The sequence below is a fragment of the Diadema setosum genome, chromosome 1 (assembly GCF_964275005.1).
Source record: "Diadema setosum chromosome 1, eeDiaSeto1, whole genome shotgun sequence".
In the NCBI taxonomy this organism is placed as follows: Eukaryota; Metazoa; Echinodermata; class Echinoidea; order Diadematoida; family Diadematidae; genus Diadema; species Diadema setosum.
Genome location: NC_092685.1, coordinates 36,267,648 through 36,285,315, shown reverse-complemented (window position 1 = coordinate 36,285,315; position 17,668 = coordinate 36,267,648). Strand labels below are relative to the sequence as shown.

Sequence of the window (17,668 nt, the reverse complement as noted above, 5' to 3'; positions counted from 1 at the left end):
TTTTCCAAGCCTCATTGCGCGACCACCAGATCTCCCACCGGTTCCATGACATTTCTTTGCTCCTGCGACAATTGCTCCCATGAAAGATCTGCACGCTTAGCCAAACACATATTCTACCCACAAACATAACCCGAACCCTAATCCTAATCCTCACATCAAACTAAACCTGAAACCTTCGATCACAACCTTAACCCCCAAGGCGCTCCTTCGCGTTCAGGCTGGTCGCAGTTATCACAACCCTAACCCTAGCCCGGCCCTAAAGTCCTTGGAGAAAATAATACCGGAGCAATTGTCACAGGAGCAAATGTCATGTCACCCTCCCACCACTGTTACGACACATGTCAAACTTAGTGTAAATCTGATATTGACCATGCAAATATTTGTACACAACAAATCATGTCCCCTTTTTTCGCCCGTGTTACTGAGAGATGGTAGAGAAGGTCACATAGACGACTCGAGTAGGGTAAATGCCTCATTCCGGAAATCATTTTAGTTGCCCTTCTTTGGATTCTTTCAAGTCTGCTTTGCTCACCTAGCAGGAATGGTGACTACACAGCTGCAACCTGACCTTCATATTCCAAGAATCTGTGTTCTTGACAAAGATCACACAGTTTTATCTACTTCTACTAGAGTTCTCGAGTAGATTCATCTAGAAGAAGGACGACCCCGGCCGTCGTGCTGGCTGGGCCTTACCTTCGTGCAAACACAAACTGTGTATTCATGTCTAGAAGAACTACATAGAAGTCTAGTAAACTAATGTTACTCAAATGATCTTCTGACAAGAAGGACAAGTTCACTTTTACAGAGACTCCAACCCAAAGCACCTTCTCAGCTGGAGATTCTCCCGCCTGAAACCCCTAGCAAAAGGGAGATTCCAAGTTGATGTGTGCGAAGCGCGAAATTCTCAGGGTTCTAGATGCTCTCTGGTGCTATCTAAGGCTTATTTTTTCAACATACAATAGCAATAAGTAAGAAATCCTTTCCAACGGGAGACACAGAGCCAGGGCGGGAGAAATTAAATCATAAGCGGGAGAACGGGAGATTTTGCCAAAATGAGTTTTCGGCGGGAGATCCCCCGTCGAAAACGGGAGAGTTGGAGTCTCTGCTTTTATATATATGTGGGTTAAGATGAGGCAGCAATAAAGTAGGACACGTTTCATCAGTGAAAGTTTGGGGAAAATCGGACAAAAAAGTTATGAATTTTTCATGTTTCTGTGCAGTAACTGCTGGATGAGAAGACAACTACAGTAGACCTATAGTTGATGTCACATGTGTATAACGATATCAAAAGCTCATGTAGGCCTACAAAGGTAGTAACATCCAGCGTCAGCAATCGCAGAACTGAAACTTCAAAAATTCATTTGAATCATGTCTTCTGAATAGAATGTCCGATTTTACTCACTTTCACTGGAGTAGCAGACCCAGTTTGCAGCAGGTTAAGGCCTTTTCAAGGGTATTTAGTAGTATTCTGGTAAAACAGGAAACAAATAATTTCTTCTTTTACTGGAAGAAGTACCAAAGGCCTTTGACACTGCATCACAATTTTGTATGGTGGACAATTACCCTAGTCATAATAATCAATTTTATGTAGAAAATTTGCAACCACCAAGAGGACCCGGTTTGCGGTAAGGGGGTCCAGTTTGCAGCACCCCACACAAAAATGTCCCCTGGTTTCTTCAAACATTAAAATTTTGCAAAAACCAAATATTTTCTGATGGTCCAACTAGTTTTCAGCTTGTTAGAACACTTTATTTGGATTCATTATCTTGATCCTTCACGATTTCATAGTTTTTCAAGATCGCATGTATTTCATCAATTTCCACCCATGTCGACACGTAAAATAGCGCTATGTGTGTAAATCCCATGGGGGGGGGGGGGGGGGCCGAAAACCAGACCCATTGCCATGCATCCCCGACATTTTGGTCACCGTTGCAATCCTCAAAACTGACAAAGGAAATGAATTTTAGAATATTTAACACAGTTACATGAGGAATCCTTACCATGCCAGGCCTCTTTTCATAGTAAGATTTTGTATAAAGATACAAACAAGGGATGATGGTGGTTGCCTAGCAACAGAACAAAATCTGAACGTTTTGTTAAGAAAGTCATACTTTTTTAAAAACAGTGTGACACAGACGGTTTAAATTAGAACTATGAAGGCTACCATCCGAGTTATTTCATGATTCTGGTATCAAAAGAAAGCTCTTCAGTTGCTCTTCAAATAAAACAATTTAGAAAAAAAAATACCCTTCTACTTTTGAAGATATGTATTCCTAGGGCCATTGTAGGGGTGCCGCAAAGTGGACCCCTGCAGCAAACTGGTGCCCCGACTCTAATGTGTTCTACGGTACTAATTGCTGCATTCTCTCAATCCACATGCATGTTAATCTAATGAAGGTGAACTTGCCCAAGAACAGCAGAATTAGAAAGCAGTTTCCAACGACAATTATCTGTCATCTGTAACGTTTAGGCCTAATATAATAGTGTTATGATCATTTATAGCCAAGGGTGCAGCGCAAGGCCTACTAACGTTTAAATAATAAATTAAATTGATAGTACGGTATGGTAGCCCTACTACATATCGACCACCCTTATTGAAACCGACCGCGTATAATTCGCGCACTGAACACTTAGTACGCACTTCTCTGCGCGCAAAGCACATAAAAATGGATTGGCTTTGAATGTAGATTAGGATGGTGTGGGAAAACGCGATAATTCACTGTTCATTAATGGTTTTAATCAAGGACAAAATTTCGAATGAATATTTTCACCGAATCGTAATGACAGCACAATGTAATGTCTATGGAAGTTTCTAAAAGGATTCTAAAAAGCTTCGTACAACACGGTGTTCAATACAACTCGGTTTACGTGCATTGTCAATGCAAAATCAGCGGTCGATCCTAAAAACGCGATTTACCCTGGGGAGCTGAAACGAGGCCACGCAAGTTCGTTGGCGATATTTTTGCACTGAAACTTCGAATCGAAAAGGGAACAACGGCATTTGATAGAGCTGGATTTTCTCAATCACGTAGGTCAAGTTTTTTACATGAATTTCAGTGTTAAATATTCTTATCAAGCAAATAAACATTAGGCGGTCGATTAGTAGTAGGGCCTAGGTCCAACCATACTGTACTGTAACGTTAGACAACTATCATTCAAACTGGAAAGAATCTGAATCAGTGACAGTGTACGATCACCGTTACTATTTTGTTATCATTCATCTGTATGAATCATGATGTTAAGTAAATTTGGCTGTCATGAAGAAAAGTGCACAATTGCCGAAAAGAAGATATCATTTTCACTTTCCCTTCGCAAGTGTACCGGTACGGCTACGCTGTAACTATGTAAACGTTAGAGAAATTCACGCAGTACAGAAGTCCGTAGGCTTCGCCGTACCTCCTTGGTCGGGCCAAGGAGGTATGAGAGAACATATACCTCCTTGGTCGCTCGGGCTAGTTACCTTTAGAGATCTCCGAGGTCAAAGCACACCCATGCATGCATATCAATACCCTCAATATCAAGTCCTCGTTGATCGAGTAGACCCTTGTTGCCTGTCACCAACCTACTGCCTTGATTGCCGCTGTTTGGGGGAGAACGGTGACCAATTTTCGACGACATCAGATAACACTGGAATCACGAAAATGCCTCCGCCCGGCTTTCTTCCAACAATCACAACGCCAACACACAGTTAACAGTTCACAGCTAGCATGCCTGGCCTGGCTCTAGCTAGAGATCTGTCGCTGTATGTACACAAACGTGTCGTAGATCTTTACTTTCATTGTCTTCCATGCGCAGCGTCTGCCACAAATCATGCAAGTTATAAATGTGTGGTTTACATTTATGGTGCGCTGCAGGTCGGTACTGTGCATCTCGTATAGCACATTCATGACACGACATCGTAGGCAGTCGCACGAGTTGCTAGCAGCACGTGACAACCATAAAACCATTTTGTTTTTGGTTCTGTTTAAACTTACCAATAAAGTAGTAGGGACCTATTACACCAGCTAGTTTACTAAGTAGTTCATAGACAACATAGTATCTTCTTTTAAAAGAAATGTTTATACCTTTTTACTTCTTTGTATATTATATTTCAGTGACATTAATGAGCTTTGAAACAATTTGCCAATCGATGTTTTTGTTAAATCTGCCGCAACACTTGCCCAGGTTTTTGATTGATTGATTGATTGATCAGGTTTATTGCCATCCAAAAAAACACACAGACGGGTGAAAAGTCCGAAGACTTATAATTCCCGTTTACAAAACAAGTTATACACAAATACGTGAAGATATCTTTTACAATATACAATGCAAAGAATATTATTATCACAAAACAAAGACTGAAATGGGAAACAATCGTTACCAAAAATCTACGAACAAATAAAACAGGCACCCCAACAACCTCATACATTGTAGATTGCACTGTATAATACTCTTTGTACACATACGTGTATATACAGTAAATAACACAGATTAATCCACAGGTTTGTATCTATCAAAATATTTCAGCTTACACAAAATTTACGTTACCAGGCCCTTATACTCATCAATAAATACTTTACATTTTAATAAAATAAGGTAATTACCCTACTGATCGTTGAGACCACATATATATATGCACACACACACACACACACACACACACACACACATACACACACATTCACTCACTCACTCTTAAAACAGACACACCTTAAGATTATCAAAACAAGCATTCCAAAATAGCCACACACGCATTGCAGATTACACATCCTGAGCTATTGAACAACGAAAAAAAAACATACTCATTGCATTCAAAAACAAAAGTACACAAACAGCACATTATACATTAAATCAAAATAAACAACTTTACCAATATTCAGACCTACCCAGCACTATATATTTAAAGTGAGTAAATTATCATCAATCAAAGCTGTGAAGTACATGTACATTGGAAACACACAATATAACATGTAAATTATCATTCACATTCACATTATACCTTTGAGATTCTCCAAATTCCCCAAATTTCTTACTTACATCTTTGAGTTTTATACCTGCTGAGTAAAATTAAAATGCAAATCCCAAAACTGTGGATGATAATTACAAATACAATAACAAAAACATGTATACACTGCCCAACAAATAAAGATCATTGACTAGTATGGCCTTCAGCAGTCGAAATTCACCAAGATTAACAAATCACATTTAACCGGAATCTCTAAGTGATACACTGGTCCTGTTATAAGAACCTGGTGGCCGTACCTGCAAACCATAGAACGTCACATGTACAGCTGTATGACAAAAATTAACGCCCATCAGACAATTATAAATGTAGACCAAAGTATGGCAGGAACAAGAATGCAAAGCGAAGTGAGATGAAAACGGGCAATATCTAAAAATTCAACTATTCAACAATCGAATGAAATATGGAATGGGAGATTGTCTGTATCGTTCTGTTCTCATCCGAGGAATGGCAAGTTGTGAGGCATTACGAAGATGACGTCCGGCAGCGGATTCTCTTCTCTCAGGTAGAAAATGACGATGTTTGGAGTTCAGCAATGACCTTGCAAAGTTTATAGCTAGCTCAAGCCGTCTCTCCTCAAGCAAAGGGATGCCTACAATCTGTAGAAATTCACTGTATAAGGTCTCAAATTTGGGTAGAAAATAATTCTCAAAGCCCTCCTCTGCACGCGTTCAATGCTGATAGACTGCGCATTGATGCCGGATGTCCAAACAGGGGCAGCAAACTCAAGGGTCGGCCGAATGTAGAGCTGATAGACGGTAACCAAATCATCAGTACTTACGCCATTTCTTTTGAGTTTGGTGAGAATGAACAGTCTCCTGGAAGCATTTGAAATCATACACTCCAATTGTTGATCCCACTTTAAATCATCTTGGAGAAGGACCCCCAGTAACTTAACCGACGAAACGCTTTCAAGCCTTGATGAGTTGATTTCCAGATGAAGAGGTTGTGGCTCCGTCCGCAGGAATGATATCTGCATTGATTTACATTTGGAGGCATTGGGAAGTACATCATTGTCATGACACCATGTAACCAGTGAATTAACATGAGCTTGCATTTCAGATGACTGTGTCTTCTTTACTACTTCGACCAGAGTCAAATCATCAACATATTTCCATCTTTCTGGTGTATTAGAAGCAGCATCATTAACCAATGCCAAAAAGAGGATTGGACCAAGTCGTGTGCCTTGGGGGACCCCACAAGTAATGGTCTTCTGCTGTGAAGTTTTGCCCTTGTAACGAACAGTTTGTGATCTGCTGAAGAGAAAGCTGCCGATCGTTGGGATTATAGAACGGTCAACCTCCAAGTCAATCAATTTCTGGATCACAATCGTATGATTGACGTGGTCGAAAGCCTTGCTAAAATCAAGGAGCTATAGCTCCTTGCTAAAATCAATTGCACACATGTTGACGTATATTCCAGACTTGTCAATTCCGCTGTGGATGGTGTCCAGGAGAATGACAAGGTAGTGCATGATGGAAGTACCGCGTAAATTGCCAAACTGTCTGGGATCAATTCTATCACTGATGTCTCTGATTATCCATTCGGCAAGAAAACCTTCAAAAATGCGTGCTATTGTGGGAGTAATGGATATGGGACGTAATTGGTCAAAACTAGTGATGGCACTAACTTTTGGAATGTTATGTATTCAAGCAGGGAGGTGGGACCTCCCTGATTCAAGCAAAGATTAAAAAATAATGAAGCGTTACGGGGGGTTCACGCCAACGCAGCAGATTGGACTCGGGAGTTGCAGTTGAAAATAGCACTTTATTGCTCTACCAAACAGCCTATTTCGCACGATGAGGCATCTCTTTCTCGATTCAGTCAAGTCTCTCAGCGGACAATAAATTTCGGGGAAATATACAATTTCAATGAAAATCCAACTAACAGCGTGGGGCTCGTCCTCTCCGGTCAATAGTCAGGCGGTCAATGAGCTGCTGTACCCCAGCAAGCTACACTAGTACCCCTTAGAACAAAGCTTCCCCCAATTAGTCCTAGTATTGGGGGTCACTCAATTGGAAAGGTGCTGGTAGGTCAAGGCCATGTTATAGTGGACAGGGGGTAGTAGCAATGACCTTATGAGGGGTGTACTGAATTGGGGGTGAAGGGTGGTCTTCTATTGGGGATCTCCTAATTGAGGAGATGCTGACAGCTAAATGGCATGTTATAATATTTGACAGGGGGTGCTGACATTGGCTTTGTGAGGGGTGCACGGATTTGACATTTGAGGACAGGAAGGACCCTTTGTTCTCCCACCCTTGCAAGTCTTCTACTTCTTTCCTATTCTAAAATACATGTAATGGAGAAATTCCCCCTCCCTGTGTTATAAACATCTACCTTATATATCAAACATGTTAGGGGCATGTACAAACTGTGCACATGAACAAAACACCACGTTATCCAATTATCATGCTAAAGATACACAAGCTTCTCCCTCTTGCATATTATTACAATCATAATAATAATAAAAAAATGCTTGCATCTTATATCGATTGATGATAATATATGACCTAGCTTTAATTCATGACCACCCTAACAAAAAAGTCCTGTGGTACTCCCTGTGGTACTTGTCGGTACCACACAATGTACCACACACTTGTAATGTTACCACAGGAACTGTGTGGTACTGTACCACAGGCTTGTAGGGTACTCCCTGTAGTACTTGTCAGTACCACACAATGTACCACATAAATAAATGTTACCACAGGAACTGTGTGGTAATGTTTTACAGGCTCATGTGGTACTCCCTGTGGTACTGGTTGGTACCACACAATGTACCACACAAATATATATTAACACAGGAACTGTGTGGTAGTGTGTCACAGGCTCGTGTGGTACTCTGGGATGTACCACAGGGCAGTACCACAGGACAGTACCACAAGACAGTATACACACAAAATATATATTGTCCTGTGGTATTTTGGGACGTATACCACACGACAGTACCACAGGACAGTACCACATGAATTGTCCTGTGGTATTTTGGGACGTAACAGAGGAGAGTACAACAGGAAAGTACCACAGGATAGTACCACAGGACAGTACCACACGACTTGTTCTGTGGTATTTTAGGACGTACCACAGGACAGTACCATAGGGCAGTTCCACAGGACAGTACCACAGGAGTTGTCCTGTGGTATTTTGGGACGTACCACAGGACAGTACCATAGGACAGTACCTCACGACTTGTCCTGTGGTATTTTGGGACGTACCACAGGACAGTACCACAGGATATTACCACAGGACAGTACCACATGACTTGTCCTGTGGTATTTTGGGACGTACCACAGGGCAGTACCACAGGACAGTACCACAGGAAAGTACCACAGGACAGTACCACACGACTTGTCCTGTGGTATTTTGGGACGTACCACAGGAAAGTACCACAGGACAGTACCACACGACTTGTCCTGTGGTATTTTGGGACGTACCACAGGAAAGTACCACAGGATAGTACCACAGGACAGTACCACACGACTTGTCCTGTGGTATTTTGGGACATACCACAGGACAGTACCACAGAAATTGTCCTGTGGTATTTTGGGACGTACCACAGAACAGTACCACAGGACAGTACCTCACGACTTGTCCTGTGGTATTTTGGGACGTACCACAGGACAGTACCACAGGGCAGTACCACAGGGCAGTACCACAGGACAGTACCACAGGAAAGTACCACAGGATAGTACCACAGGACAGTACCACACGACTTGTCCTGTGGTATTTTGGGACGTACCACAGGGCCGTACCACAGGACAGTACCACACGACTTGTCCTGTGGTATTTTGGGACATACCACAGGACAGTACCACAGGACAGTACCACATTAATTGTCCTGTGGTATTTTGGGACGTACCACAGGACAGTACCACAGGGCAGTACCACAGGACAGTACCACAGGATAGTACCACAGGACAGTACCACATGACTTGTCCTGTGGTATTTTGGGACGTACCACAGGACAGTACCACAGGGCAGTACCACAGGAAAGTACCACGGGACAGTACCACACGACTTGTCCTGTGGTATTTTGGGACGTACCACAGGACAGTACCACATGAATTGTCCTGTGGAATTTTGGGACGTACCATTGCACATTACAGTACGACAGTAATTCCTGTGGTAATTTTCGATGTATACCACAGGAGAGTACCACAGGAACTGTCCAAAATCCCACAGGAAAATCATAATATGGTGCTATTCCACACAGAAGTACCACACAGCAAATTAAATTCGTAAGTACCACAGAAAAATGCTACAGGATATTCATTTTTTTCTTAACATTCTATACCAGAGGACTATCACATCAGGAGAATATCAAACAGCAGTACCACACAGGAGTACCACACAGGAAAATTGTAAGGCAGAATAAACTGAAATTTATACAAAAATATAAACAAAAAAGCACATATTAATATTCCTCAATTAATTGATAGATGAGGTATGCTCTGAATTACAGCAATTGATTTGCCATTACTTATCCTGTCCTCTACTCCTACAGTATTACCTATTTAGTGAAAGTGCTAATGTAAAGCATGAGAAATTTCATAAGGACTTCTGTGGTACTCCTGTGGTACTCCTGTGGTACTCCTGTGGTACAAATTTTTACATAGCTCATGAATATTCATAAAAAGCACTCTAGATTTTAGAAAATACATATATGACTTTAAAAGTCAAAGTATTAATGATGGGACTTACTTTGAACTTTATGAAAGATTGTCTAATTGTGTTATGTTATTCCCAATATCATAGATATTGTTATAAAAGTGTAATTTCATATCTTGATAATAAAGTATAATCGAGTTAGTAACCATGCCTTAATGCTTTACGGATAGACGGCCATATATATATGTACTGATACGGTCGATGGCTACCTAGGAATATAGATCTATTATAGGACTAGATTGGCACTTGGCCATTAGATTCTCGTTTGAGGTTATATGTTAGGAGTAGGACAGGTTACTAAGTAGGGCCATGTTTGTCCTGAAATCCATCACTCACCTATCAGGAATATTCCTTGATATGTGGCCAAAATTCTCCCAGATTTTTTTTTTTCGATCTATCCTGTGTGGTACTCTCCTGTGGTACCATGGAAATGCTGTGTGGTACTGCCCTGTGGTAATGCTGTGTGGCAATGATCGACCTGTGGTACTGTCCTGTGGTACTGTCCTGTGGTACTGTCCCAAAATACCAAAGGACAGTTCCTGTGGTACTGTTCTGTGGTACTAGTCCTGTGGTACTGCCCTGTGGTACGTCCCAAAATACCACAGGAATTCCTGTGGTACTGTCCTGTGGTACTGTTCTGTGGTACCGGTCCTGTGGTACTTTCCTGTGGTACTGCCCTGTGGTACGTCCCAAAATACCACAGGAATTCCTGTGGTACTGTCCTGTGGTATGTCCCAAAATACCACAGGACAATTCCTGTGGTACTGTCCTGTGGTACTTTCCTGTGGTACTGTCCTGTGGTACTGTCCTGTGGTACTTTCCTGTGGTACTGTCCTGTGGTACTGTCCTGTGGTACCGTCCTGTGGTAATTACCACAGGAGTACCACAGGACTTTTTCGTAAGGGCACTAGTGTGTGTACTAATACGCCTAATACTTGTACCGTATGTCACTATATGCTCTACATTTTTCATACTCCAGAAGGGGTCGTGACGGAAATAAAGTTTAGGCCTAAGTTCAAAGCCGCAGAGCAGTTGACTGCGCTGTGCATAAATGTGTAGTGTGTTCTTCTTCTTCTTCTTCTTCTTCTGATTAAGTCTGCCTCCTTCAATAGACTGAAGATTCTTGCAGACTGGTGCTATTTACATCATAATACAATTTATTTACAGATATTTACAAGCACATGTGTTTGTGTGGGAAGAGCGCGGTTGTGTCAAGGGTCAATGCTCATGCCCCTTGAAAGAATCTCGTTTTCTTCGATTTTTGTCCGCTTTCTATTAATCACCATGTGGTAGTCCTATGTAAGGGTGGGGTGGGAGGTCTAATACCCCCCCCCCCCCCGGTTCCTTGGGGACCCTGGATGATACAGGACCTATACTGCGTATTTTGATGATTGTTTTGCGTTATTCCTTTATCAACAGCGAGCATTAGGCCTAATTGGTTCATGAACTACAGTTGAACCTCTCTTATCCGGCCTCCCTTTATCCGGATCTCTCTATAAATTATACGGACGCAATCTCGCCGTGATTTTTTTTTTTTTTTTTTTTAATAATTACGGGAGGAAAGGGGGATTCCCAACTCCTTGACAACTCCTACCCAAACCAACGGCGTAAATCCGTTCCGAGGAGTGGGGGGGGGGGGGGGGGGGGCGGGGGGATGATTAACGGCGATAGCCGTCACATGCTAGCACGAGCAAAAGCCCACAATAACTGCAGGACGCGCGCGCCATCGCGCACGCAGGAGCATACGCGCATGCACACGCACACACACACACACACACACGACACGTAGGACGTAGACACAATCATGTACAGAGTATCACGACACACCACGAAATAATCTATGCAGTATGCACGCACATCCTGCACATTCCAAATTTGACAAGAAGATAAAACAGAATGGACATTATTTTTACTGACAGCGACACACTGATAGTGCTTTATTGAGATGTAATCCGAAGGAAAAAAAAATAACGGCACACTTTCACAAGTGATAAAAAGATTTATCACTTTTGTCAGACGGACTCTTGTTTGAGTCTTTATAGGAAAAACGACTAGACTATTATCTTGTAATACAAGGATCATTCTTCCACCGGAAAGAAGCCAGGTAAGTTTCAAATTCATTTTTTTTAAACCAATTAATACTTAGTTGACTTTTCCCTGTACTTTTGACCCCATGGACTTAAACTTTCCTTGTATGATTTTTTTTTTTCAGGTGATATATGTATACAACAACTTTCAAGAAAATACCTCCATGCATTGCAAACGTCCATATACATCTTCTCACAAAATCTGCCATAGCTTTTAAACCAAAATATGACTGCCCAGATTTTGAAAGTGAGGGATTATTGATGTGTATGCATGTGTCATTATTGTAGGCGCTTCTTCTTTTGCCCTAATTTACGCAGAAAATCCGAGGTAGGCACCGAACGGACGCTCACGAAAGTGAATGTGTCCGTGATTCTTGCCAGCGCCGTGTGTGGAGATACGCTTGTTTACATAATTTCCCTCGTAGTGTGTTTCGCGTGTAGTCGACAGAAATTTGAGATGAAGTCTACTAGGATCTTACCATTACTTTACAAAATTATTTCAGTGAACAACTTGTGTACAACACATGTATACAAGCGCGTGATTGCAGATAGCAAGTTGCAAGCGACCGTTGCAACCATTTACATTATTATCATCTACGAAGGAGATGCAACAGTCCGGCTAGAGCTATTATCGAAAAAAGAAGAAGAAACGAAACAAAACAAAGAGACAGAAAGTGGTATATAATTGGATGTTTCTGCTCCCAAGCATGACAGCTATGTTGTTCATAAGGCTTCTATACATATAATATAAATAATGTCTCACATTAAAAAAAAAAAATCTAAGTTTATTAACTTGGAAATGATCCTTGCGTGGTGAGAAAGAAAAGTTCAAAATTTAAGAAATTCACAAGACTGTTGACGACGGCAAACGGTGGCAAACGTGAAAGTAAACGACTCAAACGACGCAGTGTGACTGGGTGGTCTAACTTTTCTGCAAAAGTGCGTCAGGACTGTTCAACCAACGAAAATGATCGCGAGCAGTCCAAATTATGTAAATAATAAATTATGTAAACAATAATAAATTACGTTCCTCCACGCACCGGCTGGCGTGTTTTTTTTTTAGACGGCACAGATTGGGGACCCTATCCCTAAACCTAACCCTAATCCTAATCCTAACCCTAACCATCAAACCCTAACCCTAACCCTGACCCCAACCCTAACCCTAACCCTAACCATAAACCCCAACCCAACGTTTTTACCATAGGTTTAACACGCGCCATGCCCCAATCTGTGCCGTCTTTAAAAAAAAAAAAAAAAACGCCACCGGCTGCCACCTCACTGTAAGGTGTCCATTAATCACCTTCGCGAGCGTCGGATCGATGCGTACCTCGGATTTTCTGCGTGAATTAGAGCAAAATTGTAATTTTGTTTCTTTCGTTTTCCTTGTTTGCATTCCAAATCATCAGCTAATGATTCAGATTGGGTTGAAATTTTCACAATCAATTCAGAAAGTGCCAAAGATTTTCCTCCTTATTTTTGATCTCGTAGAGAATTCTTTTGCAACATGGTGAATGTCAATTTCGTCAAGGATCTCACTGTGGACGTTGCATACAGCAGTAGCGTTGAGTCGTTGTTGGGACATCGTGTTCCTCAACCACGTCTTCAATCGACGTAAGGTGGAGAAACTCCTCTCGCACTCACTGGATGACACGGGGCATACAAGGAGGAGCTGCATGATGGCTTTGACCTGAGGGAATAGAGCGCGGACCTCTGGTGGCATCTGTCGGTAGGCTGCCACGGACGCATACAGAGATGACGCGCCTGTGGTGTGACGAAACATTGGAAGTTGCACTGCCAAGGCGTCCGCATTCAGTTCAGGATATCTAATAGATGCAAAAATACGAATGCAACTGTTTCCTGTACTTATCACATCTTGGAGTATTCATAAGTACAGTTGTATATTAATACTGCAAGGGCATTGAAAGAGTGAGAGCAAAGAAGAAAGAGGTAAGAAAGCTAAAAAAATACACGACTATGAACAACATGTGTATTTCCTTTCGTAGAATGTATTTCCTGTAATTTGTCGCTTTGCTTTATTTCCGTCATTATCAGTTAACTAAATTCGTAAATACGCAGATTGGAAATACATCGGGAATAACACCGGAAGGTTTTGCATTATAAGATTGTGGTGCACCTTTTGACAATGTTCATGTCGTTTCGTGTTCCAAGCAAGACCTCCTCCAGCTGGACATAGTCTCCCAATCCAGACTTTGAGGGATCAAACCTGTCTTCTAGCTGGACAGTGATGTTATCGACGAAAGAGAAATACTTCTCTCTGTAGTATTTCTTGGGGTTATCTGGCGTGTACTGGACTCCTTCACCGGCCAGTCGCTGAGGAACACGTCTTCTTCGTGGCAGCTGGAGAGGTTCCAGGTTGTACTCCTTTATCTTCTGTTCAGTTGCTTCGTACAAACCAAGAAACTCCTCGTCACTACGACTCGAACGGATTTCTTTTGTTGCGATCCTTGCTGCTTCCAACATTCCTGTAATATACAAGTTGCAGGGATGGATCAGAGACCACATCATAACTCTTTACAATTTTTATCATCATATTGATTATCATTGTTATAGTCATCATTATTGGTTATTCCACGTTGACCCTTCGTAAGACTATCTTTGCAAACATGTATAGTAAGATGAAATGACGAGATGTAGTGGTCATATAGTAGTGGTTAGTAAAGTAATGATAGTAATAGGCATCGTAGAAATAATTGTTTTCCTTTCATATCATTTCCGTACACAAAGCGTAACGGCTGATCGGGCTAAGTTTAGATTTTTAAAACATGACAAGGGGACTATACGGTCTACGGGAAAAAAAAATAATAGAAATCCATGAAAGTACTGAATGACGACAGCTCACCTGACACATTTGCTGACCTTGCCTGCAGTGTTGAATTCAGTTGCTCAAGGATTGCGATAGGCTTCATGGCCATTTGCAGACCAAGGAGAGTATGGCCCTTTTCAAACCTGTCGAAAAGCCCGTTGGCTTTCACCGATGTTTCACCTGTACCAGATGTCGACAGCTCCTGTAAACTGCAGAGAATGATTTCGTAATTGTCCAGCACTGAGGCAATTGCTGGCAGTCTGCATAGCCACCGAGTAGGACACAGGGGTCGGACGGAGGCAACCGTCGCAGGATGTGTTGATTCTTCGGATGCGACTGATTTGAAGAGAGCCTAAAAATTACCATAAAAAAGTTTTCTTGTCAGTTTGAAAATTGGCACATTACTTTACGTAATACAATGAATGAGTTTACGAACTAAAAAAAAAATAAAAGAGAGAGAGAGAGAGAGAGAGATAACATATTGCTTCCACTTATGAAAAAGATATTATAATCATGATAACCAGAACAAAAATTGTAAACAGTTCACTTCCTAGAAAAGATTAATTAAACTGTACCTAAAATCTGTACCTGAGATTGTTCAAAGACATTGCGACGAATCTTTCACAAAAGATAATTGTCTTCGATTGCTCTTGCGTGAGACAGACGTTAGACAGTGCAGACAAAGATATTTGAGAAATGACGTCAGACAGTCGGAGAAAAATAAACAGTTAATCCTTATTAAGATTAAGAATTCGTTTGAGCACTGAACTTCAACTTCAATTATCTTATTTCAAATTTTCTTCATAATGTTTTACATCATAAGGATCTGAAATCAAACGTGCATCGAATTATAATTAGGTTGTTTGCGTAATCACACCTTATATTTCCCTGAACGATTGTAGAGCACTCCCAACTCATGAACCCATTGAATCGCATCCCGGATGATCGGACATGCCTCGACACCATGTTGAACCACAAGGTTCGACATATGGGCGCCGCAATGAAAGTTCAATGCTAGTTTCTGTCGCTCTTTCACCTTGGCCTGGCAACCATTGTAAGGGCCCTTCATGTTCGAGGCCCCATCGTAGGTTTGAGCCCGAAGATCACAGTGTGACAGGGAAAGCCGCGTTAGCACATCAAAGATTACAGACGCAATGGTATTACCAGTCGTATCCGGCAGTTCGTACAAACCTACAAAATCCTCTTTGACACGCAGCTCTGCATCAACATGACGGAAACATATCGATTCTTGCTCCGTCGATGTTATGTCCTGGGTTCCATCCACCATGACTGCAAATATGCCATCCTTCTGTATATCTTTGGCGACACTTGTGACTACTTCCCGAGCAAGTATCTCAATGATTTCACTTTGGGCCCGGGGGTTGTGAAAGAAGTGGTGCGTCGCAGGTGTTTTCTCAAACTCTCGTCGTTGACTTTCATAAGCTCAAGAAGATGATAAAAATTCCCCTCATTCTCCAAATGTCCCCTAAAGGCGAGACCCTTTGGAGGAATCGAAGAACTCGGATGATGATCAAAAGCGAGTGCTTGGCCTCTTGTTGTTGCCGATGACACTGGTCACTGAGTTGGGCTCCAATACACGGTTGTTTGGAAGCCTGCAGCTGAAGCACGGCGAACCGATGACATGACGAGGTCTGGTGACTTTCAAACCTCTGCGTGGCCTTTTTCCAATTTGCAAACCCAGCACTCGAGAAGGCTGGTTCCTTTACTTTCAAGAGTTGCAGAAGTCCAGCAGTTTCAGCTTTAGCACAGTCAAAACACAAGATGCTTTTCTTCTGTTCATCGTAGTGGAGCCATGGATAGGTTTGAAGCCATTTATCTTGGAAGAAGTAAATTTTCTGATTCTTTGTTACCTTTGGAGGGATGACGCGAGCGGGAGGATGATTGGGCTTGGTGTGGGATAAACTTGTTGGGTTTTCTTCATGGATTTCAATGGCAGGATCACTTTCACGCCCTTCGTTGGAAGTTTCGGGGTTGTCATCTGGAGGGATGAAGCGAGCGGCAGAATGATTCAACTTTGTGTTGTATAGAAGTGTTGGGTCTTCTTCATCAATTTCAGGGTCAGGATCGCTTGCACGCCCTTCATTGGAAGTTTCGGGGTTGTCATCTGGAGAGATGACGCGAGCGGCAGGATGATTCAACCTTGTGTTGGATAGAAGTGTTGGGTCTTCTTCATCAATTTCAGTGTCAGGATCGCTTTCAAGCACTTCTTTGGAAGTTTCGAGGTTGTCATCTGGAGGGATGACGCGAGCGGCAGGATGATTCACCTTTGTGTTGGATAGAAGTGTTGGGTCCTCTTCATGGATTTCAGTGTCAGGATCGCTTTCACGCCCTTCGTTGGAAGTTTCGAGGTTGTCATATGGAGGGATGACGCGAGCGGGAGAATCATTCGACTTGTGGGACACATTTGTTTGGTTTCCTTCGTGAGTCAGAGTGGTTGGATCCTTTGGCACAAACGACCTATTACAGTCGAAAAAGACATAGACATTTGTGTATAGCATGGGTAAACGTCGATTGTGTGTGTGTGTGTGTGTGTGTGTGTGTGTGTGTGTGTGTGTGTTTATACTCAGATTAGATGTATGCAGAAATATATACTTGTTAAGAATATATACATTTCGGCAATCGAAAGTTTGGATGTCATGAAAAGATAAGTGTACGAATAAAGTAGAGTTTACCCAACGACCTAGCTTGCCACCACACTATTTTATTGGACTCTATGCCTTTTGTCTTGTTCACGGCTGTATGTGGTGGAATGACAATTGAAGGCATGCAAACCAGGGTTCAGAATAATACATTATTGATAGCTTAGTATCTTATAAGTGTATTCTATAGAAGTAAATGTATGTAATGGACAAATATAACATGTATATGTTCAGATATTTATATATACTTATAAATATATATATATTTATTTGATATTTTATCATACATATACAAGTGTATATATTTACAGGGTGTATATCATCATAATATTATATACGCATGTGTATAATGTGTAACGCACATACCTTAGGGTATATGTATGATGTCTAACAATATTCTGATTTTCACTTCTTACTAACGTCACTCTGC

The 17,668-nt window shown here is 41.7% G+C and overlaps 1 protein-coding gene across 1 annotated transcript; it reads right to left on the bottom strand.

The window, feature by feature from the left end:
- Positions 1-13,198: 13,198 nt before the first annotated feature.
- Positions 13,199-15,866, bottom strand: LOC140233667 (zinc finger MYM-type protein 1-like). The gene is made up of 4 exons (XM_072313802.1): positions 15,615-15,866; positions 14,615-14,930; positions 13,889-14,237; positions 13,199-13,577 (listed from the first exon to the last, which is right to left on the bottom strand). The coding sequence occupies exons 1-4, from the start codon at positions 15,864-15,866 to the stop codon at positions 13,199-13,201; spliced, it is 1,296 nt and encodes a 431-aa protein (XP_072169903.1).
- Positions 15,867-17,668: the final 1,802 nt, after the last annotated feature.

Excerpts from the sequence above, each read along its gene's own strand:
- LOC140233667 (XM_072313802.1), bottom strand. The coding sequence starts at position 15,866 with ATGGTGGATGGAACCCAGGACATAACATCGACGGAGCAAGAATCGATA. Across the intron at positions 14,931-15,614 it reads ACAATGGTTGCCAGGCCAAG|GCTCTCTTCAAATCAGTCGC; the intron begins GTGAAAGAGCGA and ends GGTAATTTTTAG. Across the intron at positions 14,238-14,614 it reads AAGGTCAGCAAATGTGTCAG|GAATGTTGGAAGCAGCAAGG; the intron begins GTGAGCTGTCGT and ends TGTATATTACAG.